The sequence below is a fragment of the Ranitomeya imitator genome, chromosome 1 (assembly GCF_032444005.1).
Source record: "Ranitomeya imitator isolate aRanImi1 chromosome 1, aRanImi1.pri, whole genome shotgun sequence".
Classification (NCBI taxonomy): domain Eukaryota; kingdom Metazoa; phylum Chordata; class Amphibia; order Anura; family Dendrobatidae; genus Ranitomeya; species Ranitomeya imitator.
This window is the reverse complement of record NC_091282.1, coordinates 371,730,715-371,755,710: the sequence shown is the minus strand read 5'-3', so window position 1 is coordinate 371,755,710 and position 24,996 is coordinate 371,730,715. Positions and strand designations below refer to the sequence as shown.

At 41.6% G+C, this 24,996-nt stretch overlaps 2 protein-coding genes and 1 long non-coding RNA gene across 8 annotated transcripts in view; 1 reads left to right on the top strand and 2 right to left on the bottom strand.

The window, feature by feature from the left end:
• ACIN1 (apoptotic chromatin condensation inducer 1) overlaps window positions 1-6,696 on the bottom strand; it is a 152,561-nt gene extending 145,865 nt beyond the window's left edge. For all 5 annotated transcript variants that reach the window (XR_011319801.1, XR_011319804.1, XR_011319803.1 and 2 more), the window contains exon 1: window positions 6,559-6,696. Coding sequence is in view for 2 of the 5 variants with exons in the window: in XM_069761584.1 (XP_069617685.1) it covers window positions 6,559-6,696 (138 nt within the window). In the remaining 3 variants the exon portion in view is untranslated. The remainder of the gene's footprint in view (window positions 1-6,558) is intronic.
• An 84-nt stretch (window positions 6,697-6,780) lies between these two features.
• Window positions 6,781-18,403, top strand: LOC138673065 (uncharacterized). The gene is made up of 2 exons (XR_011319807.1): window positions 6,781-6,916; window positions 17,973-18,403. It is a non-coding gene; the product is annotated as an uncharacterized lncRNA (long non-coding RNA).
• Window positions 18,404-19,512: 1,109 nt separating this feature from the next.
• The window catches only part of CIROP (ciliated left-right organizer metallopeptidase), a 38,985-nt gene continuing 33,501 nt past the window's right edge, over window positions 19,513-24,996 (bottom strand). For both annotated transcript variants that reach the window (XM_069761634.1, XM_069761624.1), the window contains exons 14-15: window positions 23,719-23,895; window positions 19,513-20,077 (exon numbers count right to left, since the gene is read on the bottom strand). In XM_069761634.1, coding sequence (XP_069617735.1) covers window positions 19,915-20,077; window positions 23,719-23,895 — 340 coding nt within the window. In that variant the 3' untranslated portion in view covers window positions 19,513-19,914. The remainder of the gene's footprint in view (window positions 20,078-23,718; window positions 23,896-24,996) is intronic.

The following is a 24,996-nucleotide window of genomic DNA, read 5'->3' as shown; positions in this document are numbered from 1 at the left end:
GTTGAAAACTATCTATCCCCAGACATGGATTACAGCGTGGGACAGAACGTCACAGGTGAGGGATATTGTTTTTTTTTTATTTTTGTTTTATTACAGGAGAAGTTGGCTTCCATGGAATGAGCATTAGGTGAGTATAACTGTTTTTTTATCTAATATATAAAGGTAGGGGTGTGTGTGTGTGTGTGTGTGTGTGTGTGTGTGTGTGTGTGTGTGTGTGTGTGTGTGTGTGTGTGTGTGTGTGTGTGTGTGTGTGTGTGTGTGTGTGTGTGTGTGTACGGGATTGGCATCTGCACCGTCGCAGCTACAGCCACAAAATTTTGCAGTCACACGTCTGGACCTCCGAGAGCGTCATAGGCTATGTTGTGAGGTGAAATTTTAACCCCGCACTTTCCAATTCACCAATTTTGCCCCTATCTACATAATGGGGAAAAGTGAAAGGAAAAGTGTTGGAGGCAAATTGACAGCTGCCAGATGTGAACAAGGGGGACTTAAAGAATGAGAGCGATGGCGCCAAAGAGTATATACCGAGAACAAAACAACGCGTTTCAGCCCACAACGGCCTTCATCAGGTATTATGTGTGCTGAGAAAAAAAAAAAAAAAAAAAAAAGCACATATAATACCTGATGAAGGCCGTTGTGGGCTGAAACGCGTAAAAAAAGCACATATAATACCTGATGAAGGCCGTTGTGGGCTGAAACGCGTTTTGTTCTTATTAAAAAGTGTCCTAATAAATTTGGTACTGAGCAAATTATCTCAACCTTCAAATTATCCTTGTCTTCCGGAAGCGCCTAGAAAGGAAATTTTTTTTTTCTCTCTAACCATTGTATTCACATGCAATCCTTGGATCAAGGCTGGCATAGTTCCTGCAATAGTGCTGCATACCGGAATATTATAAGACGTGGATCCATCATACGGATCAATTGAATGTACATACAAGACATCCAAAGGGTGAGTGCAACAATATATATTTCTTGCTGTGAATATACATCTACACTTAGACTCTGCGCCCCTTGTCTCCCTTTTTATATCTCCTTCCGATATCCTTGTGAAAGAGTATATACCGTAACAGTTGCTAAGGTGGGGCCCCGACATGGGATACTCACCACACACGGTGATATGAACACACACACAAAAAGCACCACACACTACCATGTGCTTGAACACATATTACCCTCAGCACACATTTCACCACACATACACCAACCTCGCCACATAAAAGTCGAAACACAAAAGTCGCCACTCAAAACTCGCCACATGCAAAAACTAGGCTCACGCAAAACTCGCCACAAGTGCAAAACTCACCTCATGGAAAACTCGCCACACGCAAAACTTGCACACGCGGAAAAATTGCCACATGCACAAAAGTTGCAACACATGCAAAAGTTGCCTCACACAAAACTTGCACATACTCAAAAGGCACCACACATAAAACTCGCCACACGCAAAACTTGGCATGCGCAAAACTTGCTGCACACAACTTGCTACACTAACCTGTCACATGCAACTCGACACACAAAAAGTTGCTACACGCATGTTGCCACACAAAACTCATCTCACAAAAGTCGCTACATGCATGTCGCCACACGCAACTCAACACACACAACTTGACAAACGAAACTCGCCCTAAAACACACACAAGTCTGGTATTATCCTTCAAAAATAAAAATCTGATTAATAAGCAGACAAACTACAAGAACAACAAATGTACCATATAGGAAATACGGCAGCTGTCAGTCACATGACCTGTCTATTATGTGTATGTGTGAGCTAATATATACTGCCAGGGGGGAGGGCTTCCTGTTGGCTGGGGATTTATCAGGCTGCCAATTTAGCTTACAAATACTGAGGTAAAAATACTGAGCAAATAACGTGTGAACGCGGTATATACAGGGGAGATGACACACGTATATACTATATACAGGGGAGATGACACACATATATACAGGAGCGATGACACACAGGTATATACTATATACAGGAGGAGATGACATACAGGTATATGTTATATATAGAAGATGACATACAGGTATATACTATATACAGGAGGAGATGACATACAGGTATATACTATATTCAGGAGGAGATTACACACAGGTATATACTATATACAGGGGAGATGACACATATATACTATATACAGGAGGAGATGACATACAGGTATATACTATATATAGAAGGAGATGACATACAGGTATATACTATATATAGGAGATGATGACACAGCAGGTATATACTATATACAGGTGAGATGACATACAGGTATATACAGGAGATGACATACAGGTATATACAGGAGATGACATACAGGTGTATACTATATATAAGGGAGATGACAAACATGTATATACTGAGGTGAAAATGAGAGGTGTGAGGTGAAAATGAAAAGGTGTGAGTGCAAAATGAGAGGAGTGAGGGAAAATAGTGGAGTGATCGGAAAATGACAGATGTGAGGTCGAAATGACAAGTGTTAGGGGGAATGAGAGGGGTGAGGGAGAAAATGAGAGGTGTGAGGGAGAAAATGAGAGATGTGAGGGGGAAAATGAAAGATGTGATTGGGAAAATGAGAGGCGTGATGGGAAAATAAGAGAAGTGAGGTGCTATAACTAACCACAGATATTTACTATGCCCAGGCAACGCCGGGCTCTTCAGCTAGTTTTTAAATAAAAATGGAAAAGTGTTTTGTTTTTATTTCAAATAAAATACTTTATTCTGGCTGTCTTTATTTACAATGTAACTGTAGAATTAGTAATGGAGAGGTGTCTTATAGGGCATGACGTCACCAGACAATACAAAGGTGACATCAACCGCACAGATATTAATCTACTTCCCACCACCACAGGGCAAGTGGGAAGAGCCAGGCAAAGCACCAGAATTGGCGCATCTAATAGATGTGCCTTTTCTGGGCAGCTGTGAGCTACTATTTTTAGGGCTTGTTTTCACTTGCGAGGAACACGTCCGTGTCTCGCATGTGGAAACGAAGCTCTGGCGCCGGCACTCCGGAGCGGAGCGTGCGGCCGCATAGCAACACATGAAGCCGCACGCTCCGCTCCGGAGTGCCGGCGCCAGAGCTTCGTTTCCACATGCGAGACACGGACGTGTTCCTCGCAAGTGAAAACAAGCCCTTAGGCTGGGGGGGTGGAGGAGTCAATATCCATAGCCCCTTTCCAGTCTCAGAATACCAGCCCCCCCCCCTTCCCGCTGCCTGCTTTAACTTGGCTGGTTGTGAAAACTGGGGGTATCCCACGCCGTTTTTTTTTATTATTTAAAGAAACAGCGTGGGCACCCCTCTATTTTTGATAACCAGCCTTACTGAAGCTGACAGCTGAGGGTTGCAGCTCGCAGCTGTCAGTTTGCCTGCCATCAAAAATACAGGAGAACCATGCAGCTTTATTTATTTACAGCACAGGCTGATGAATACTCCCATCAGCCACTGCCTGCTCCCACTGTTATTAGTGGCAGCAGGTGTAGGCTGATGGAAGTAATAGTCCCATCAGCCGCCTCCTGCTCTCGCTGTTATCAATTGAATAACTCAACATTCTCCCCTGCTTGTGTTGATCGCTGGCAGAACAGGGGAGAATAATGAGAGTGCAGCGCTAACTGTACTGACGCTTCCCAGGTGCCAGTACATGTCATCCGTGGGCCATCAGTGTGCAAGTGTACGGGATGTTTTGAGGCCCATGCTGCTGTTAAAAATGGACATGTCAGCGTATTTTGCCTACAGGCACCTGGTCTATGAAACATACTGTGTGAAAACTGTCACCACACGGACGTCTTAAAAAGCTCTAAGACAGTTGTAGTACTTTCCAAAACAAAATTTGCAACAAACATGCAACGTGTGAACACACAATGAAACAATAGTAAACCACACTTTTCTAAATATAACTTAATATAAATGTATATATTAAAAAATTAAAAAAAAAAATGATACTATACTGCAAAGGTAATAACTGACAACCTGGAAGTGGGGCCCTAATTTCTGCAAGAAAGTCATGTCCTTTAGTGGCAGATCGAGTCTGTGCACACATTAAGTATTGTGTGCAGAAATTTCTGCATCTCTTGGCAGGAAAAGCGCAGAAGCAAAAACATGTGTTTTATACCTCCATTTTTGGTGCAGATTTTTCCCCACTTATTAGCATGGGTGAAATCTGCAGCAAAAACACAGAAAATTGACATTAATAATCTTTATTTATATAGCGCCAACACATTCTGCAGCGCTTTGCAGTTTAACAGTTCATACACAACAGTCAAATAACGTTAAATATTTTAAGCAAAAGAAGACATTGACATGCTGCAGATTTAAGTCTGCAAATGACAAATAAGCAGCGTGTGCATGAGACGAAGATTCTCATTCAGTTTACTGTCGTCAGGAAACCCTTTAGGCTTTGTGACAAGTCTGCACTGTCTGCACACAGCTTTAGGGTTAAATTCACTGACCGTCATATACGAGAGAAAACCGACTGTGGTGGACGAGATAAAAACCGGCCATTTCTCATTACTGTGCAGTGTGGCATCTGCTTCCTCATACATAAAAATAAATTAGAAATCCAAGTTTCCCATTAAAAACAGTAAAACTGGAAGTCGCTGCGTGGATTTTATTTTTTTCCAGACATCTACACACACAATAAGGCTATGTGCACACGTAGGAAATGTGGTGCAGAATTTTCTGCAATAAATCTGCATCTGCAGATTTGATGCAGTTTCTGCGCAGTACAATGTAAATCAATGTGAAAAAAAAAGCTGTGCACATGGTGCAGAAAAATCTGCGCAGAAACGCTGCAGAACTGCACAAAAGAAGCGACGTGCACTTCTTTGAAATCTGCAGCGTTTCTGCACAGCTTTTTTTTTTTTCACATTGCTTTACATTGTACTGTAAATGACAGTGCAGTTCTGCACCAATTCTGCACTAAATCTGCAGCGTGTGCACATACCCTAAGGCTATGTTCACACTTTGCAGATTCCACTGCGGATTTTTCCGCAGCAGAATTCCAAAATCCGCAGTGAAAACCCGTCGTGGTTTTTACTGCGGTTTCATCGCGGTTTTTACTGCGGTTTCTTCCGCGGATTTTCATCTGCAGTTTTCTATTGGAGCAGGTGAAAATCTGCAGAAAAGAAGTGACATGCTGCGGAATGTAATCCGCAGCGTTTCCGCGCGGTTTTTTCCGCAGCGTGTGCACTGCGTTTTTTGTTTCCCATAGGTTTACATTGTTCTGCAAACTCATGGGAAACTGCTGCAGATCCGCAGCGGTCAAATCCGCTGCGGATCCGCAGCAAAATCCGCAAAGTGTGAATATAGCCTAAAAGCCCCATAACCTGGTTTATAGTCCATAGATCACAATGGATACATGCTGTGTCCATGAGCAACATGGATGCCAAAATTAGACCTTATTTTGCCATAAATTTCAGGTGCTTTTTTTTGTCTTACATCTGAAGGAAATTGGTCGTACACTTTGGCAGCCACTTTCCTAGTGTATTACAAACTTGAACACGACATCTAGAAAAACCCTGTTCCGATTAAAAAAAAAACCAAAATAAAAAACCACACACTTCTGCACTCATTTTACGTACAAAAGAGCCGGAGGTAATGGGAGGACACCGGTAGAGATGAGATAATTTGATCGGGTCAGGGCTTATTCGGCAAGCTATAGCGCTTACAGAATACGCTGCAGAGGGACCCGGGAACATGGAGCTGTTCGGCTCCGCAGCTGCACGTGTCGCGGCTGTGTGACAGGCACGGCGCACAGGCTCCGCACATGTGGTGTGACTGTCACACAGCCGCGACACATGTGGCTGCGGTGCTGGACAGCCGGCGCGCTCCATGTCTCCGGGTCGCTCTACGGCTTATTCTGTAAGCGCTATAGCTTGTCGAATAAGGAGAGAGACGAACATATTCGCTCAGCTCTACTCAGGGGCAATGGTCGCTGTGACGATGAATGGTGCTGGCGTCCCTCGGTGGTCGCCTCGGCCCAGGTATGACACTCTGAGGTAAATAGCCGGCATTCTGCTGCCCACGAGTCTACAGGGCCCACAGTGAGGAGAGAACCTGTGGTAACAGCCATTTCTCAGCCTCCCGACCACTGCGCATGGGATAACCATCAGCATGCTGCCATATGTCACATGAGGCAAGTAGCAGTCCTCCCAGTGTCACCAGCAGGGCCAGGGAGCAGCTCTCAGGAGCACGGCCATATTTAGACCGCGGCGCCGGCCGTCGCTCAGGTCACATTCAGTTTATGGATTTGTTTTTAGAGCCCATAATTGCGCAGGAACGCGCACAAGGGGGCGGGGCAACACCCGGGCCGCGCGCCCGTACAAGACGCCAAGCGGGAAAGGGCGGGAAGGAGGCCTCTTCGGCACTAGCGCGCATGCGCTACGCTCTGCCATAAACCAATGTACGTCGGCGCCGCTCACAACGCAGACTCCGCGCAGGCGCGTTAAGCTGTATGATAGGAAGAGGAGGGGGGAGTCGGGAACGCGCAGGAAGCTTGTTGTGGGGAGTGCGCGTTTCCGCGGGATGTGCCGTTATACCTCGGTAGCGAGCAGGTACTCGCACACAGACTCACCCCCTTTAGTCGCTTCATCAGTGCGCTCTTTTGACCGCTTTTAGCTAATCCCCGCTCCTCAAGCGCCGCCCGTAAGTCGGTGACCCGAAGGCTGTCCAGCGGCCTCCCGTCCAGCGTCACATCCTCTAGTTCTGCCATTTTCTGCGTCTTGGTGCAGCCCCAAGCCAGTAACAAACCGAAGCACCGGCTGCGGGGCGCTATACGACCGACTTCGGCCGATCCCGCTGCGTGACGTCAGCCTCGGGCACTTCCGCCTCCGAGCTCGGGTTTTTTCGGAGAAGCTCTCCTCCCTCCCCCCTACCTTCCTTTTACGTCACATTCGCTCCATCTTTAGGCCCCGCCTCCATTTGCTGTTCTGGTAAGTCGGTTAGTTCCGGACCTTTTCTTGGTGCGACAGCTCCATCTAGCGGCAATTTCTGGGTATTGTAAGAACTGGCAATACCAACTCCCAGTTTTTAATAAATGATCTCCATACAGAGGTGAATTTGTGGCTGTATGCAGAAATAGTCATGCAAATGTGCTGTCTGGGAATCGTTGACATTTCTACTTTGTGAAGCAGGTTTTCAGGCTTGGTTCACATCTGCATTGTGTTTTTATGATCTAAAATCACCCAGGGTGCAGTGTCAGGTCTGATGCCCAGTGGCCATGGGGCAAGGTGCATACTAAAACCCTATGTGCCAAATTAACCTATACCTATGGTAGATATTTTAGTCGTATTCATCTCTGCCTATTTTAGATTTTTTTTTTTACCATTTCAATTTCTTAATTTAGTTTTCCTTTCCACTTCACTCCATTTGAAGCAGAGTAACCAATTTATTTACATATGTATTTATTTGACATAAAGTTGCAATACATGAATGTAGGGATTACATTTTTTGGAAACGGAATAACGGTTTTGAGCTCCGTTTTTTTTATTGGAATTAGTTCATATTAGTACAACAACGTTATCTTCCAAGTTTCATTAGGATCTTTTTAGGGATTCAGTCTTTATGCGCCATATTCTTCCATACCTATGCCTAGTGTGTTATCACAGCTGGAAACGGAAAAACGGTTTTGAGCTCCGTTTTTTTTATTGGAATTAGTTCATATTAGTACAACAACGTTATCTTCCAAGTTTCATTAGGATCTTTTTAGGGATTCAGTCTTTATGCGCCATTTTCTGCCATACCTATGCCTACAGTGTTATCATGGTTGGAAACGGAAAAACGGTTTTGAGCTCCGTTTTTTTTATTGGAATTAGTTCATATTAGTACAACAACATTATCTTCCAAGTTTCATTAAGATCTTTTTAGGGATTCAGTCTTTATGCGCCATATTCTGCCATACCTATGCCTAATGTGTTATCACGGCTGGAAACAGAAAAACGGTTTTGAGCTCCGTTTTTTTTATTGGAATTAGTTCATATTAGTACAACAACGTTATCTTCCAAGTTTCATTAGGATATTTTTAGGGATTCAGTCGTTATGCGCCATTTTCTGCCATACCTATGCCTAATGTGTTATCACGGCTGGAAACAGAAAAACGGTTTTGAGCTCCGTTTTTTTTATTGGAATATGTTCATATTAGTACAACAACGTTATCTTCCAAGTTTCATTAGGATCTTTTTAGGGATTCAGTCTTTATGCGCCATATTCTTCCATACCTATGCCTAGTGTGTTATCACGGTTGGAAACGGAAAAACGGTTTTGAGCTCCGTTTTTTTTATTGGAATTAGTTCATATTAGTACAATAACGTTATCTTCCAAGTTTCATTAGGATCTTTTTAGGGATTCAGTCATTATGCGCCATATTCTTCCATACCTATGCCTAGTGTGTTATCACAGCTGGAAACGGAAAAACGGTTTTGAGCTCCGTTTTTTTTATTGGAATTAGTTCATATTAGTACAATAACGTTATCTTCCAAGTTTCATTAAGATCTTTTTAGGGATTCAGTCTTTATGCGCCATTTTCTGCCATACCTATGCCTAGTGTGTTATCATGGTTGGAAACGGAAAAACGGTTTTGAGCTCCGTTTTTTTTATTGGAATTAGTTCATATTAGTACAACAACGTTATCTTCCAAGTTTCATTAAGATCTTTTTAGGGATTCAGTCTTTATGCGCCATATTCTGCCATACCTATGCCTAATGTGTTATCACGGCTGGAAACAGAAAAACGGTTTTGAGCTCCGTTTTTTTTATTGGAATTAGTTCATATTAGTACAACAACGTTATCTTCCAAGTTTCATTAGGATATTTTTAGGGATTCAGTCGTTATGCGCCATTTTCTGCCATACCTATGCCTACAGTGTTATCATGGTTGGAAACAGAAAAACGGTTTTGAGCTCCGTTTTTTTTATTGGAATTAGTTCATATTAGTACAACAACGTTATCTTCCAAGTTTCATTAAGATCTTTTTAGGGATTCAGTCTTTATGCGCCATATTCTGCCATACCTATGCCTAATGTGTTATCACGGCTGGAAACAGAAAAACGGTTTTGAGCTCCGTTTTTTTTATTGGAATTAGTTCATATTAGTACAACAACGTTATCTTCCAAGTTTCATTAGGATATTTTTAGGGATTCAGTCGTTATGCGCCATTTTCTGCCATACCTATGCCTAATGTGTTATCACGGCTGGAAACAGAAAAACGGTTTTGAGCTCCGTTTTTTTTTATTGGAATATGTTCATATTAGTACAACAACGTTATCTTCCAAGTTTCATTAGGATCTTTTTAGGGATTCAGTCTTTATGCACCATATTCTGCCATACCTATGCCTAGTGTAGTTTTTTTCTAAAGTTAAATTTTTTGAATCTATTTTTCCTTTCCACTTCACTCTATTTAAAAATAGATTAGCGGAGGTTAAACTTTAATTGCGTTTTCAACAAGGCAAACCCATACATTGCTATATAGTAACTTAAAATTTGAAATAAACACTGAATCCCTAAGAAGATCTTGTTTGTCATTAATATGAACTTTTTCCAGCAAGAAAAACAGAGCTTAAAAATGTAATTCTGTTTTCAGCAATGTTAATTCATACATTCTTATATAATAACTTTACATTTCAAATAAACAGTGAATCCCTAAGTTTATCTTTATCGAAACATTTTGCCTTAGGCCGGCCTCACACTAGCGTGTTTTACGGACGTATGAGAGGTGCAGAAAATACGGATTGCATGCGGTACAATGCTTCTCTATGCCCCTGCTCCTATCAGCCGTATTTTACTGATCCGTATTATACGGTCTTCTATGGCCGTAGAAAATCAGAGCATGCTGCGTTTGTCACCGTATTGCGCAAAAAATACACCAATGAAAGTCTATGGGGGCCACAAAAATACGGATTACACACGGACCAGCAGTGTGACTTGCGAGAAATACGCAGCGGTGTTTTATCGAAAAGCCGGAAATTCAGTGCGGTGTACAGTAAAATCACACTGACAGCTTACAATAGAATAGCTAAGATAAATGTCTACACATAGAATAGGTATATATATATATATATATATATATATATATATATATATACACACATACACACACACACGATGGTGGCCCGATTCTAACGCATCGGGTATTCTAGAATATGCATGTCCACGTAGTATATTGCCCAGCCCATGTAGTATACTGCCCAGCCACGTAGTATATTGCCCAGCCACGTAGTATATTGCCCAGCCACGTAGTATATTGCCCAGCCACGTACTATATTGCCCAGTTACGTAGTATATTGCCCAGTCACGTAGTATATTGCCCAGCCACGTACTATATTGCCCAGTTACGTAGTATATTGCACAGCGACGTAGTATACAGCACAGAGCCACGTAGTATATTGGCCAGTCATGTAGTATATTGCCCAGCCACGTAGTATATTGCCCAGCCAGGTTTGTCACATTTTAAAAAATAAATATATACTCACCTTTCTGAGGGCCCCTTGTAGTCCACGGCAGCTTTGGGTCTCAGCAGTGGTATGAGCGCAGGGCCTGTGATGACGTTGCGGTCACATGACTGTGACGTCATGGCAGGACTTTCTAGCGCAGGCTCGCAGGGCCTGTGATGACGTCGCAGCCACATGACCGTGATGTCATAGCAGGTCCTTCTCCCATACCATCTTTGCCACCGGAACCTGCAACGGAAGAAGGCGGCCGGCGCAAGCGACTACGGAGGGTGAGTATAGCAGTTTTTCTTTATTATTATTATTTTTAACATTACATGTTTTACTATTTATGCCGCATAGGCAGCGTCAATAGTAAAAAGTTGAGGACACACAGGCTTAATAGCGGCGGTAACAGAGTGCGTTACCCGCGGCATAACGCGGTCCGTTACCGCCAGCATTAACCCTGTGTTAGCGGTGACCGGAGGGGAGTATGCAGGTGACAGGCACTGACTGCGGGGAGTAAGGAGCGGCCATTTTCTCCTGGACTGTGCCCGTCGCTGATTGGTTGCGGCAGCCATGACAGGCAGCTTGCAAGACCAATCAGCGAATGAATAACCGTGACAGAAGGACAGACAGACGGAAGTGACCCTTAGACAATTATATATATATATGTCAGTGAGACACATATATGTATATATATTAATATTTCATCCAGCGCTAGATAGCTTTAAAGCTGGTAATTCAATTGCCGGCTTTTCATTTCTCCTTCCCAAACCCAATATGATATGAGACATGGTTTACATACAGTAAACCAACTCATATCCCTTTTTTTTAGCATATTCCACACTACTAATGTTAGTAGTGTGTATGTGCAATATTTGGGCGCTCTAGCTATTAAATTAAAGGGTTAAATCGCGGAAAAAATAGGCGTGGGCTCCCGCACAATTTTCTCCGCCAGAATGTTAAAGCCAGTGACTGAGGGCAGATATTAATAGCCTGGAGAGGGTCCATGGTTATTGGACCCCCGTGGCTAAAAAGATCTGCCCCCAGCCACCCCAGAAAAGGCACATCTGTAAGATGGTATGGGTCATGTGACCGCAACGTCATCACAGGCCCTGTGCTCATACCAACCCTGGAATACATTTCAAAAACCTGACCGGCACATCCAGACATAGACTAAGTGTGAACAGGTGCTAAACCTAGAGTCGCCAACTCGTATATAGTTAAGTAAATAAGGCAGCACACTGCAGTGCTAGAACATGCAAACTTGAAATACGAAATTTGAACTGCATTACTGCACTAGAAATATGAAAAATGAGAGCGTTTAGCGCATAAAAATGGCCAATTTTATGTGTACCTGGTAGCCCCTTTACGGCATCTCTCTTATACCAGGTCTTGTTTATTCTCAGCGAGGTAAGGCAAGTTTAGGACCTGGTATAAGAGAGATGCCGTAAAGTGGCTACCAGGTACACATAAAATTGGCCATTTTTATGCGCTAAACGCTCTCATTTTTCATATTTCTAGTGCAGTAATGCAGTTCAAATTTCGTATTTCAAGTTTGCATGTTCTAGCGCTGCAGTGTGCTGCCCTATTTACTTAACTATATACGAGTTGGCGACTCTAGGTTCAGCACCTGTTCACACTTAGTGTATGTCTGGATGTGCCGGTCAGGTTTTTGAAATGTATTCTTTAGCCTTCTGATCGTGCACTCCGCCTCCTAGCCACAGGTGTTTTAATTACAACAGGTCCAATACCCCTCCACAGAGAGAGAGAATTTTAGTCTAGGAAGAAGTTTCACATGTACCCATTCAGATGGAGACGTTTATTCTCAGCGAGGTAAGGCAAGTTTAGGACCTCGTATAAGAGAGATGCCGTAAAGTGGCTACCAGGTACACATAAAATTGGCCATTTTCATGCGCTAAACGCTCTCATTTTTCATATTTCTAGTGCAGTAATGCAGTTCAAATTTCGTATTTCAAGTTTGCATGTTCTAGCGCTGCAGTGTGCTGCCTTATTTACTTAACATACCAATCCTGGGACCGGAAGCTGCCGTGGACTACAAGGGGCCCTCAGAAAGGTGAGTATATATTTATTTTTTATTTTTTAAAATGTGACAAACCTGGCTGGGCAATATACTATGTGGCTGGGCAATATACTACGTGGGCTGGGCAATGTTGTGAACAGGTGATTCAGAATCACAATAGACCTGGTGGTTACGAGCACAGAAAATGACCTGATAGTTGCTAATCACATAGGACGAGCTCTGAGACGTATTTTTCTGGCCCCCATAGCGGCCCTGCGCTTAGTAACCCGATGTTTACCCTGGTTACAGGTGAACACATCGCTAGATCGGCGTCACACACGCCGATCCAGCGATGACAGCGGGTGATCAGCGTCCAAAAAAAGGTCCTGATCATTCCCCAACGATCTCCCAGCAGGGGCCTGATCGTTGGTCGCTGTCACACAATAATGAGATCGTTAGCGGGATCGTTGCTACGTCACAAAAAGCGTGACGTTGCAACGATATCCTTAACGATATCGTTATGTGTGAAGGTACCTTAAGGCAAAAATTTTCGATAAAGATCTACTTAGGGATTCACTGTTTATTTGAAATGTAAAGTTATTATATAGGAATGTATGAATTAACATTGTTGAAAACAGAATTACATTTTTTAGCTCTGTTTTTCTTGCTGGAAAAAGTTCATATTAATGACAAACTTATTTTCAAAGTTTCATCAAGATCTTCTTAGGGATTCAGTGTTTATTTCAAATTTAGAGTTACTATATAGAAATGTATGGGTGTGCCTTGTTGAAAACGCAATTAAAGTTTAACCTCCGCTAATTTATTTTTAAATAGAGTGAAGTGGAAAGGAAAAATAGATTAAAAAAATTCAACTTTAGAAAAAAAACTACCATAGGCATAGGTATGGCAGAATATGGCGCATAAAGACTGAATCCCTAAAAAGATCTTAATGAAACTTGGAAGATAACGTTGTTGTACTAATATGAACATATTCCAATAAAAAAAACGGAGCTCAAAACTGTTTTTCCGTTTCCAACCGTGATAACACATTAGGCATAGGTATGGAAAAATATGACGCATATTGGCAGAATATGGCGCATAAAGACTGAATCCCTAAAAAGATCCTAATGAAACTTGGAAGATAACGTTGTTGTACTAATATGAACATATTCCAATAAAAAAAAACGGAGCTCAAAACCGTTTTTCCGTTTCCAGCCGTGATAACACACTAGGCATAGGAATGGCAGAATATGGCGCATAAAGACTGAATCCCTAAAAAGATCCTAATGAAACTTGGAAGATAACGTTGTTGTACTAATATGAACTAATTCCAATAAAAAAAACGGAGCTCAAAACCGTTTTTCCATTTCCAACCATACCACCACACTAGGCATAGGTATGGCAGAATATGGCGCATAAAGACTGAATCCCTAAAAAGATCCTAATGAAACTTGGAAGATAACATTGTTGTACTAATATGAACTAATTCCAATAAAAAAAACAGAGCTCAAAACCGTTTTTCCGTTTCCAGCTGTGATAACACATTAGGCATAGGTATGGCAGAATATGGCGCATAAAGGCTGAATCCCTAAAAAGATCCTAATGAAACTTGGAAGATAACGTTGTTGTACTAATATGAACATATTCCAATAAAAAAACGGAGCTCAAAACAGTTATTCCGTTTCCAACCGTGATAACACATTAGGCATAGGTATGGAAGAATATGGCGCATAAAGACTGAATCCCTAAAAAGATCCTAATGAAACTTGGAAGATAACGTTGTTGTACTAATATGAACATGTTCCAATAAAAAAAACGGAGCTCAAAACCGTTTTTCCGTTTCCAACCGTGATAACACACTAGGCATAGGTATGGCAGAATATGGCGCATAAAGACTGAATCCCTAAAAAGATCTTAATGAAACTGGGAAAGTAACTTTCTGTCACTAATATGAACTTTTTCCAATAAAAAAAACGGAGCTTAAAACCGTTATTCGTAATACTTACCAAAGTGATGATGGGAGAGCCTGGTGTTGCAGCTTGACTTCAGTAAGGTACCGTCACACTAAGCGACGCTGCAGCGATATAGAGAACGATCCGACCTAAACTAGATCGCTGCAGCGTCGCTGTAGAGACGTCAAACACGGTAACAGCAGAACGATGCAGGAGCGATCCAGTGACGTAACGGCGACTCGCTTATTGTTCTCGCTCCATGTAAAACGTTGCTGGTGTCGTTGCTTTTGATGTCAAACATGACGATACACGCCGATCTAGCGAACAAATAAAGTTCTGGACTTCTAGCTCCGACCAGCGATGTCACAGAGGGATCCAGATCGCTGCTGCATGTCAAACACAACGAGATCGCTATCCAGGATGCTGCAACGTCACGGATCGTTGTCGTTCTCGTTGCAAAGTTGCTGAGTGTGACGGTACCTTAAGATATGCCCCAGCCAGCATGTCCACTTAAGGTACCGTCACACTAGATGATATCGCTAGCGATCCGTGACGTTGCAGCGTCCTGGCTAGCGATATCGTCCAGTGTGACAGGCAGCAACGATCAGGCCCTGTGATATTGCTGGTCGGGGCAGAAAGTCCAGAACTTTGTTTCATTGCTGAAACTCCCGCTGACATCGCTGAATCGGCGTGTGTGACGCCGATTCAGCGATGTCTTCGCTGGTAACCAGGGTAAACATCGGGTTACTAAGCACAGGGCCGCGCTTATTAACCCGATGTTTACCCTGGTTACCATCGTTAAAGTAAAAAAAACAACCACTACATACTTACCTACCGCTGTCTGTCCCCGGCGCTCTGCTTCTCTGCTCTGGCTGTTGTGGGATATTTCCACTGTTTAAGCACATTAGGGTCTGTACAAACACGACATAATGTTCACTATCTATTCCAGACAACTTTGCTTTCCGAAAAGTCTAAGGCCGGCGTCACACTAGCGAGTTTTATGGACGTATGCGCGCATAAAATACGTCCGTAAAACACGCATTACACACGGCCCAATTATTCTCTATGCCCCAGCTCCTATCTGCCGTATTTTACTGATCCGTATTATACGGCTATCTACGGCCGTAGAAAATCGCAGCATGCTGCGTTTGTCACCGTATTGCGCAAAAAAAATCGCCAATGAAAGTCTATGGAAGCCAGAAAAATACAGATTACACATGGACCAGCAGTTTGACTTGCGAGAAATACGCAGCGGTGTTAGAAAAGCCGGCAATTCAGTGCGGTGTACAGTAAAATCACACTGACAGCTTACAATAGAATAGGTAGAATAAATGTGTACACATAGAATAGGTATATATATATATATATATATTAATATTTCATCCAGCGCTAGATAGCTTAAAAGCCGGTAATTCAATTGCCAGCTTTTGCTATCTCCTTCCAAAACCCGACATGATATGAGACATGGTTTACACACAGCAAACCATGTCATATTCCCATTTTTTTGCATATTCCACACTACTAATGTTAGTAGTGTGTATGTGCAAAATTTGGCCGTTCTAGCTATTAAATTAAAGGGTAAAATGGCGGAAAAACTTGGCGTGGGCTCCCGCGCAATTTTCTCGCCAGAGTAGTAAAGCCAGTGACTGAGGGCAGATATTAATAGCCTGGAGAGGGTCCACGGTTATTGCCACCCCAGAAAAGGCACATCTGGAAGATGCGCCTATTCTGGCACTTGGCCACTCTCTACCCATTCTCGTGTAGCGGTGGGATATGGGGTAATGAAGGGTTAATGTCACCTTGCTATTGTAAGGTGACATTAAGCCAGATTAATAATGGAGAGGCGCCAATTATGACACCTATCCATTATTAATCCAATAGTCTGAAATGGTTAAAAAAAAACACATAAGAGGGCGCCCTCTGCTGGTTGTCCTCATATGAACTCGAGCCAGGGAGCTTTCTAGGAAAATTCCCACGATCTAGGAACAACCAGCAGAGGGCGCCTCACCGCAAATGCAGGTAAATATAGGTCAATGACCTACTTTACCTACATTCTCCGGGGTTTTGCAGACATGAGCAATGTTGCATTAGCAAAGCTCGTGGCTGCAAAATATTTTAACCCATTCAGATGGATTTACATCGTTGGACTTTACAGATCTGCGGAAGGTAAGGATATTGTTGGTTTATTATGTTTTTTTTGTTACAGAACAAGGGTCTTCAGTGATTGGATTGGGCGTTCAATAAAATATTAAAACAACCTTTGTTTTTATTTCATTAAAATAATGTTTAATATTGTGTTTGTGTATTTTTTTAACCCTTTACTAGTATTGGATTAATAATGGATAGGTGTCATAATTGACGCCTCTCCATTATTAATCTGGCTTAATGTCACCTTACAATAGCAAGGTGGCATTAACCCTTCATTACCCCATATCCCACCGCTACACGGGAATGGGAAGAGAGTGGCCAAGTGCCAGAATAGGCGCATCTTACAGATGTGCCTTTTCTGGGGTGGCTGAAGGCAGGTGTTTTTAGCAAGGGGGGGGGGGGGGCAATAACCATGGACCCTCTCCAGGCTATTAATATCTGCCCTCAGTCACTGGCTTTACCACTCTGGCGGAGAAAATTGTGCGGGAGCCCACGCCAATTTTTTCCGCCATTTAACCCCTTAATTTACTAGCTAGAACGGCCAAATTTTGCATAGACACACTACTGACATTAGTAGTGTGGAATATGCAAAAAAAAATGGGGATATGAGATGGTTTACTGTATGTAAACCAGGTCTCATATCATGTTGGGTTTAGGAAGGAGAAAGCAAAAGCCGGTAATTGAATTACCGGCTTTAAAGCTATCTAGCGCTGTATGAAATAATAATATATATACATATATGTGTCTACTGACATTATATATATATATATATATATATATATATATATATATATATACCTATTCTATGTGTACACATTTATTCTACCTATTCTACTGGAAGCTGTCAGGGTGATTTTACTGTACACCGCACTGAATTGCCGGCTTTTCTCTCTAACAGCGCTGCGTATTTCTCGCAAGTCACACTGCTCGTCCGTGTGTGATCCGTATTTTGGGGGCTTCCATAGACTTTCATTGACGTTTAATTTGCGCAATACGGTGACAAACGCAGCATGCTGCGATTTTCTACGGCCGTAGAAAGCCGTATAATACTGATCAGTTTAATACGGCAGATAGGAGCAGGGGCATAGAGAATAATTGGGACGTTTGTTTTGCGAGTTTTACGGACGTAGTTTCTGCGCTCTTACGTCCGTAAAACTCGCAAGTGTGAAGCCGGCCATACTCTGTGCTGAATAAATCAAGATGTTGTGCAATGTGTGCAAAACTGTAAAGCGCTGCGGAATATGTTAGCGCTATATAAAAATAAAGATTATTTATTTATTTATTTATTTATTAAGATGTTTTGAAAATGCTGTTTCCATTTTTTCACCATTTGCGTATTCGATGCCTATCAATCCATAATTCTATGCCTATCCCTTCTTTGTCTCATAATTTCAATGTTGAGGAATGTATATTCATTTGAATCTTGGGTCCATATCTTTTAGGTTATGACAGAGGAGGCCATTTCTATTTCTTATGTCCCAGCACAAGAAATGCGATGTGTCCTGCACTGGTTTACTGAATGGACAGAACACCAACGAAATCGCTTTCTGCAGGATCTTCTGTGCAAAGCAGTGCCTGGCAAGCTGTGTTTGCTCATGGAAGGACTGAGTTCCTTGCAACTGTCTGCACCGCCACCAAGCCTTTTTCAGTGTCAAATGAGACTTTGGGATCAGTGGTTCCAAAGCTGGGATGAGGATGAACGAAATGAATTTTTACGACAACTGGAGCAGCAGGACCCAAACTTTGTAGCCCAGTTTTACAAGGAAGTAGCAGGAACTGCAGGAAAGGCCTAGTCCAGAGACCTCAGAAGTGTCAGAATGAAAACAAAGCCATTACCAATTTATACATTAAAATACAAATAATGTAGTACCAAGTGCCTTGCAGTTGTTTTGTTTCTTTTACTAAATACGAGGAGCAATTTTTTTTTTCTTACAGTTCTATTTTGTGAAACATTTTGGAAGAAACCAGTCATTGTACAAACAGTCATTAACCCCTTCAAGTCGCGGCCCTTTTTCGTTTTTGCGTTTTTGTTTTTCGCTCCCCTCCTTCCCAGAGCCATAACTTTTTTATTTTTCCGTCAATATGGTCAGGTGAGGGCTTATTTTTTGTGGGACAAGTTGCACTTTTGAACGACATCATTGGTTTTACCATGTCTTGTAATAGAGAAAGGTAAAAAAAAATTTGAAATTGCAAAAAAAGTGCAATCCCACAGTTGTTTTTTGTTTGGCTTTTTTGCTGGCTTCAATAAATGCTCAAACTGAACGGATATTATGATTCTCCAGGTCATTACGAGTTCATAGACACCAAACACGTCTAGGTTATTTTTTATCTAAGTATCAAAACTTTGCTTAAAAAAAAAAAAGCGCCATTTTCCGATACCCGTAGCGTCTCCATTTTTCGTGATCTGGGTCGGGTGAGGGCTTATTTTTTGTGTGCCGATCTTACGTTTTTATTGATACCACTTTTGTGCAGATACATTCTTTTGATTGCCTGTCATTGCATTTTAATGCAATGTCGCGGCGACCAAAAAAACGTAATTCTGGCGTTTCAATTTTTTTTTCTCGCTGCACTGTTTAGCGATCAGGTTAATGCTTTTTTTTATTGATCGGGCGATTCTGAACGCGGCAATACCAAATATGTGTAGGTTTGATTTTTTTTTTTATTGTTTTATTTTGGACGGGGCGAAAGGGGGGTGATTTAAACTTTTATATTTTATTTTTTTTTCATATTTTTAAAAACATTTTTTTTTAAACTTTTGCCATGCTTCAATAGCCTCCATGGGAGGCTAGAAGCTGGCACAACTGGATCGGCTCAGCTACATAGCAGCGATCATCAGACACAGGGTGGCGCTAACAGCAGGCCGGCATCAGTTACCATAGAGGTCTCAAGGACCTCTATGGTTACCATCCTGACGCATCGCCGATCATGTGACAGGAGTCGGCGATGCGCTCATTTCCGGCCGCGCGGTCGGAAGCGGTAGTTAAATGCCGCTATCAGCGTTTGACAGCAGCATTTAACAGGTTAATAGTGGCAGGTGAATCGTGATTTCACCCGCCGCTATTGCGCGCACATGTCAGCTGTGCAAAACAGCTGACATGTTGCGACTTTGATGTGGGCTCACCACCGGAGCCCACATCAAAAGGGGGAGACACGACTTGCGCAGTACTAGTATGGCGCATGTCGTGAAGGGGGTTATAAAATTGAAAGCATTTATTTGGAAATTGTCACAAAGCTTAATCACTTTGGTGTAAAAATATATATAAGTTAAATTCTCATTTCCAGAAGTTTAAATTTCTTTCTTTTAAAAAGGATAAAATTGAAAAAAATCTCTTCATGCCTGCTATGAAGTAAATTCAGGAATGAATCATTCCTTGTATAGCGTCTTCAGGGCTGTGAGTGATAAATGTCTCTTACTTGCAAGACTCTAGCCTTGTATTTACACCAGGAGACGGCAAGAATCAGCACTGCACAAAGTAGGACCCCAAGGCAGCCACCAATTAGCCCAAGATGACCGAGAATGCTGTTATGAGAGCCAGAGGACAAGATCCTGTGGAAGTAAAAATCGGGTTATTAGGTAATAAGATGGATATGCATAACCTCTTAACCTAGCCTACATTACAGCTTGTATTTCTGCTGTCTGTAGGCAAAAGCTCTACATAAATGCTTTGCCCAGTTCTGGAAAGTGTGGCCAGATTCCATCCAGCAGAAACGTTAGCGATAAGCCATCCACTTCTTCAAGCTGTGCTGTAAATCTAAGCCTGGCTTCACAAGCTGTTTTACTGCTGTATTTTAAGCCAAGCCAAAAGTAGATCCAACAGGATGCATATATATGTAAGATACAGTGTGGCCCAACAGTAGCCATACTGTTGAATCAAAGACCTTTATCAAAACAGATTATATGGGTAATCATAACACATACGCATTTTATTACATTTAACACAATTTCATCTTGTAACTGCTCAAAATATTTTCCATCAACATTGCAACATTCTCCCAACCTGTCCCGGTACACCGTTCCACATAAATTCCGATCTACATCAATTCTTGACTTATTCTCAAAAATCGTTTTCTTTACTACACCCCAACAAATTATGTCCATTAGTGTTGTCTGGTGAATGTGGTGGCCATTCAATGCCGATTCGTCATCCAATTCAGTGCAGTGGGAGTGTGTTGTCAAGGTAGTCTCTTATTGCAAAAACATAATGAGGAGGTGCCTCTTCTTGTTGGAAGAGTAGTTCAGAAAAGTTAGCCCTGTGTCTGAGTTGTGGCAATATCACGTATGTGCAACATGTTTAGGTGATAGTTACTATCCAGAGTTGTATATGTGTACCCATACAGTCTCATAGAATCTCATTGATTCAACTATTTTACTGTATTATGTCCTTACTTTTTATTTCCCAGTCCTAGTGAATCCACTCCTGTATTTGGCAAAAAAAAGTGTATACACTGCATGTATTCAACCTTAGGGCACGTTCCCACGATCAGGAATATTAGCCTTTTCGATGCAGCGTATTTAGCGTAATCGCTGCGTTCTAGATTATAATTAACATCTATATATGACCAAACGTTACTTGTAGTGAGCACTCCCACAATGCGTAATAACCAAAAAGAAGAAAAAGTGGGAAACCCAAATATTACAATATATCAATTTTATTTATCAATACTTACCAAAAAAAGAACAGTAAACATACTAAAATAGGGTATAATGCATGTGAAGCCCAACCCAGACTATCTACTAAAACCATGATGCTGTATCACAAAGTAGATTTGCAAAAAATGATTAAATTCATGTACAGTGGGGCAAAAAAGTATTTAGTCAGTCAGCAATAGTGCAAGTTCCACCACTTAAAAAGATGAGAGGCGTCTGTAATTTACATCATAGGTAGACCTCAACTATGGGAGACAAACTGAGAAAAAAAAATCCAGAAAATCACATTGTCTGTTTTTTTAACATTTTATTTGCATATTATGGTGGAAAATAAGTATTTGGTCAGAAACAAAATTTCATCTCAATACTTTGTAATATATCCTTTGTTGGCAATGACAGAGGTCAAACGTTTTCTGTAAGTCTTCACAAGGTTGCCACACACTGTTGGTATGTTGGCCCATTCCTCCATGTAGATCTCCTCTAGAGCAGTGATGTTTTTGGCTTTTCGCTTGGCAACACGGACTTTCAACTCCCTCCAAAGGTTTTCTATAGGGTTGAGATCTGGAGACTGGCTAGGCCACTTCAGGACCTTGAAATGCTTCTTACGAAGCCACTCCTTCGTTGCCCTGGCGGTGTGCTTTGGATCATTGTCATGTTGAAAGACCCAGCCACGTTTCATCTTCAATGCCCTTGCTGATGGAAGGAGGTTTGCACTCAAAATCTCACGATACATGGCCCCATTCATTCTTTCATGTACCCGGATCAGTCGTCCTGGCCCCTTTGCAGAGAAACAGCCCCAAAGCATGATGTTTCCACCACCATGCTTTACAGTAGGTATGGTGTTTGATGGATGCAACTCAGTATTCTTTTTCCTCCAAACACGACAAGTTGTGTTTCTACCAAATAGTTCCAGTTTGGTTTCAACCGACCATAGGACATTCTCCCAAAACTCCTCTGGATCATCCAAATGCTCTCTAGCAAACTTCAGACGGGCCCGGACATGTACTGGCTTAAGCAGTGGGACACGTCTGGCACTGCAGGATCTGAGTCCATGGTGGCGTAGTGTGTTACTTATGGTAGGCCTTGTTACATTGGTCCCAGCTCTCTGCAGTTCATTCACTAGGTCCCCCCGCGTGGTTCTGGGATTTTTGCTCACCGTTCTTGTGATCATTCTGACCCCACGGGGTGAGATTTTGCGTGGAGCCCCAGATCGAGGGAGATTATCAGTGGTCTTGTATGTCTTCCATTTTCTAATTATTGCTCCCACTGTTGATTTCTTCACTCCAAGCTGGTTGGCTATTGCAGATTCAGTCTTCCCAGCCTGGTGCAGGGCTACAATTTTGTTTCTGGTGTCCTTTGACAGCTCTTTGGTCTTCACCATAGTGGAGTTTGGAGTCAGACTGAGGGTGTGCACAGGTGTCTTTTTATACTGATAACAAGTTTAAACAGGTGCCATTACTACAGGTAATGAGTGGAGGAAAGAGGAGACTCTTAAAGAAGAAGTTACAGGTCTGTGAGAGCCAGAAATCTTGATTGTTTGTTTCTGACCAAATACTTATTTTCCACCATAATATGCAAAAAAATGATAAAAAAAACAGACAATGTGATTTTCTGTATTTCTTTTTTCTCAATTTGTCTCCCATAGTTGAGGTCTACCTATGATGTAAATTACAGACGCCTCTCATCTTTTTAAGTGGTGGAACTTGCACTATTGCTGACTGACTAAATACTTTTTTGCCCCACTGTATTACTAAAGGGGGTATATAGAGAGATCAGCATAATAATGTAAATACTCAATGGTACATCATGATGAATAATGCTACTGTACTAGTGCAACCACAGGTGAGTAAAGTGACAAGTGCTATCAAAGCAACCTGGGCTTCCATAACACCTCAGCAGTGCCACAGGCTGATAGTCTCCATGACACGCCGTATTGATGCAAAAGGAGCCCTGACTAAGTATTGAGTGCATTTACTGAACATACATTTCAGTAGGCCAACATTTTGGATTTTAAAATCATTTTTAAAGCTGGTGTTATAAAGGATTCTAATTTACTGAGATGGCTTTTGGGTTTTCATTGGCTGTAAGCCATAATCATCAACATTAACAGAAATAAACACTTGAATTGGATCACTCTGTATAATATATGAGTTTCACTTTTTGTATTAAAGAACTGAAATAAATTAACTTTTTGATATTCTAATTTTGTGAGAAGCACTTGTATCTACCAAGAGAGCAAAAAGGTAATTCTTCTCCGACATTATCCGTGGCCAAATGCACGTTATTATTATTATATGTTACTGATATTAATGGGTTCCGGTGCTGTTAATGTGTATGGTGTTGTTTAGATGCATATGGGGCTATAGATTGTGTCTTGTGAACCAACAGATGATTGTTTAGTATATTTCTTTTATTTAATAGTCCAGATACATTCTGTCTGATTATTAGCTTGATGTCTTGTAGATGTCTCACTAACAGGTCACATACAAAACTCTACATTTAAGTTTAGTTTAGTTGAGCTTTAGTATTATATTCCTTACCTGATGGTGATGGTGGAAAACTGAGGGGACTCATATGTTACAGGATTATTTATGAGATTTATAATTGTTGCATGCGGTGAAGATCCAGTGGGATGTGGGGGGCAATTGTTTGGTTCTCCCACCATTAGCAGAAATGATAAGTCTTTGTCCAACTCAGTGGAAACTTGTAGGATGCATCTGTCAAAAAAAATTGTTTTTTATGGAAGGAAATAGTAAAATATTGTTACCTAATTGCGTCAATTTAACCCCTTCACCCCAAAGCCTGTTTTCACCTAAGTGACAGGGCCAATTTTTACAATTCTGACCGCTGTCACTTTATGAGGTCATAACTAGTAAACGCTTCAACGGATCCTGGTGATTCTGACACTGTTTTCTCGTGACATATTGTACTTCATGATAGTGGTAAAACTTCTTCGATATGACTTGCATTTATTTGTGAAAAAACAAAAATTTGTCGGAAATAATGAAAATGTAGCAATTTTCAAACTCTTAGTTTTTATGCCCTTAAATTAGAGAGTTATATCACATAATATAGTTAATAAACAACATTTCCCACATGTCTGCTTTACATCAGCACAATTTTGGAAACATAATTTTTTTTTTGTTAGGACGTTATAAGGGTTAAAAGTTGACCAGCGATTTCTCATTTTTGCAACAAAATTTGCAAAACCATTTTTATACGGACCACCTCACACTTGAAGTGACTTTGAGGGGTCTATATGACAGAAAATGCCCAAAAGTGACACCATTCTAAAAACTGAACCCCTCAAGGTACTCAAAACCACATTCAAAAAGTTTATTAACCCTTCAGGTGCTTCACAGGAATTTTTTGAATGTTGTTTCATTTTACCAAGGGTAACAGGAGAAATTGGACCACAAAAGTCGTTGTACAATTTGTCCTGAGTACGCCGATACCCAATATGTGGGGGTAAACCACTGTTTGGGCACATGGCAGAGCTCGGAAGGGAAGGAGCGCCATTTGACTTTTCAATGCAAGATTTGCTGGAATTGAGATCGGAGCCCATGTCACGATTGGAGAGCCCCTGATGTGCCTAAACAGTGGAAACCCCCACAAGTGACACCATTTTGGAAAGTAGACCCCCTAAGGAACTAATCTAGATGTGTGGTGAGCACTTTGAACCTCCAAGTGCTTCACAGAAGTTTATAATGTAGAGCCGTAAAAAAAAATTTATATTAATTTTCACAAAAAATGATCTTTTTGCCCCAAATTTTTTATTTTCCCAAGGGTAACAGGATAAATTGGACCCCGAAAGTTGT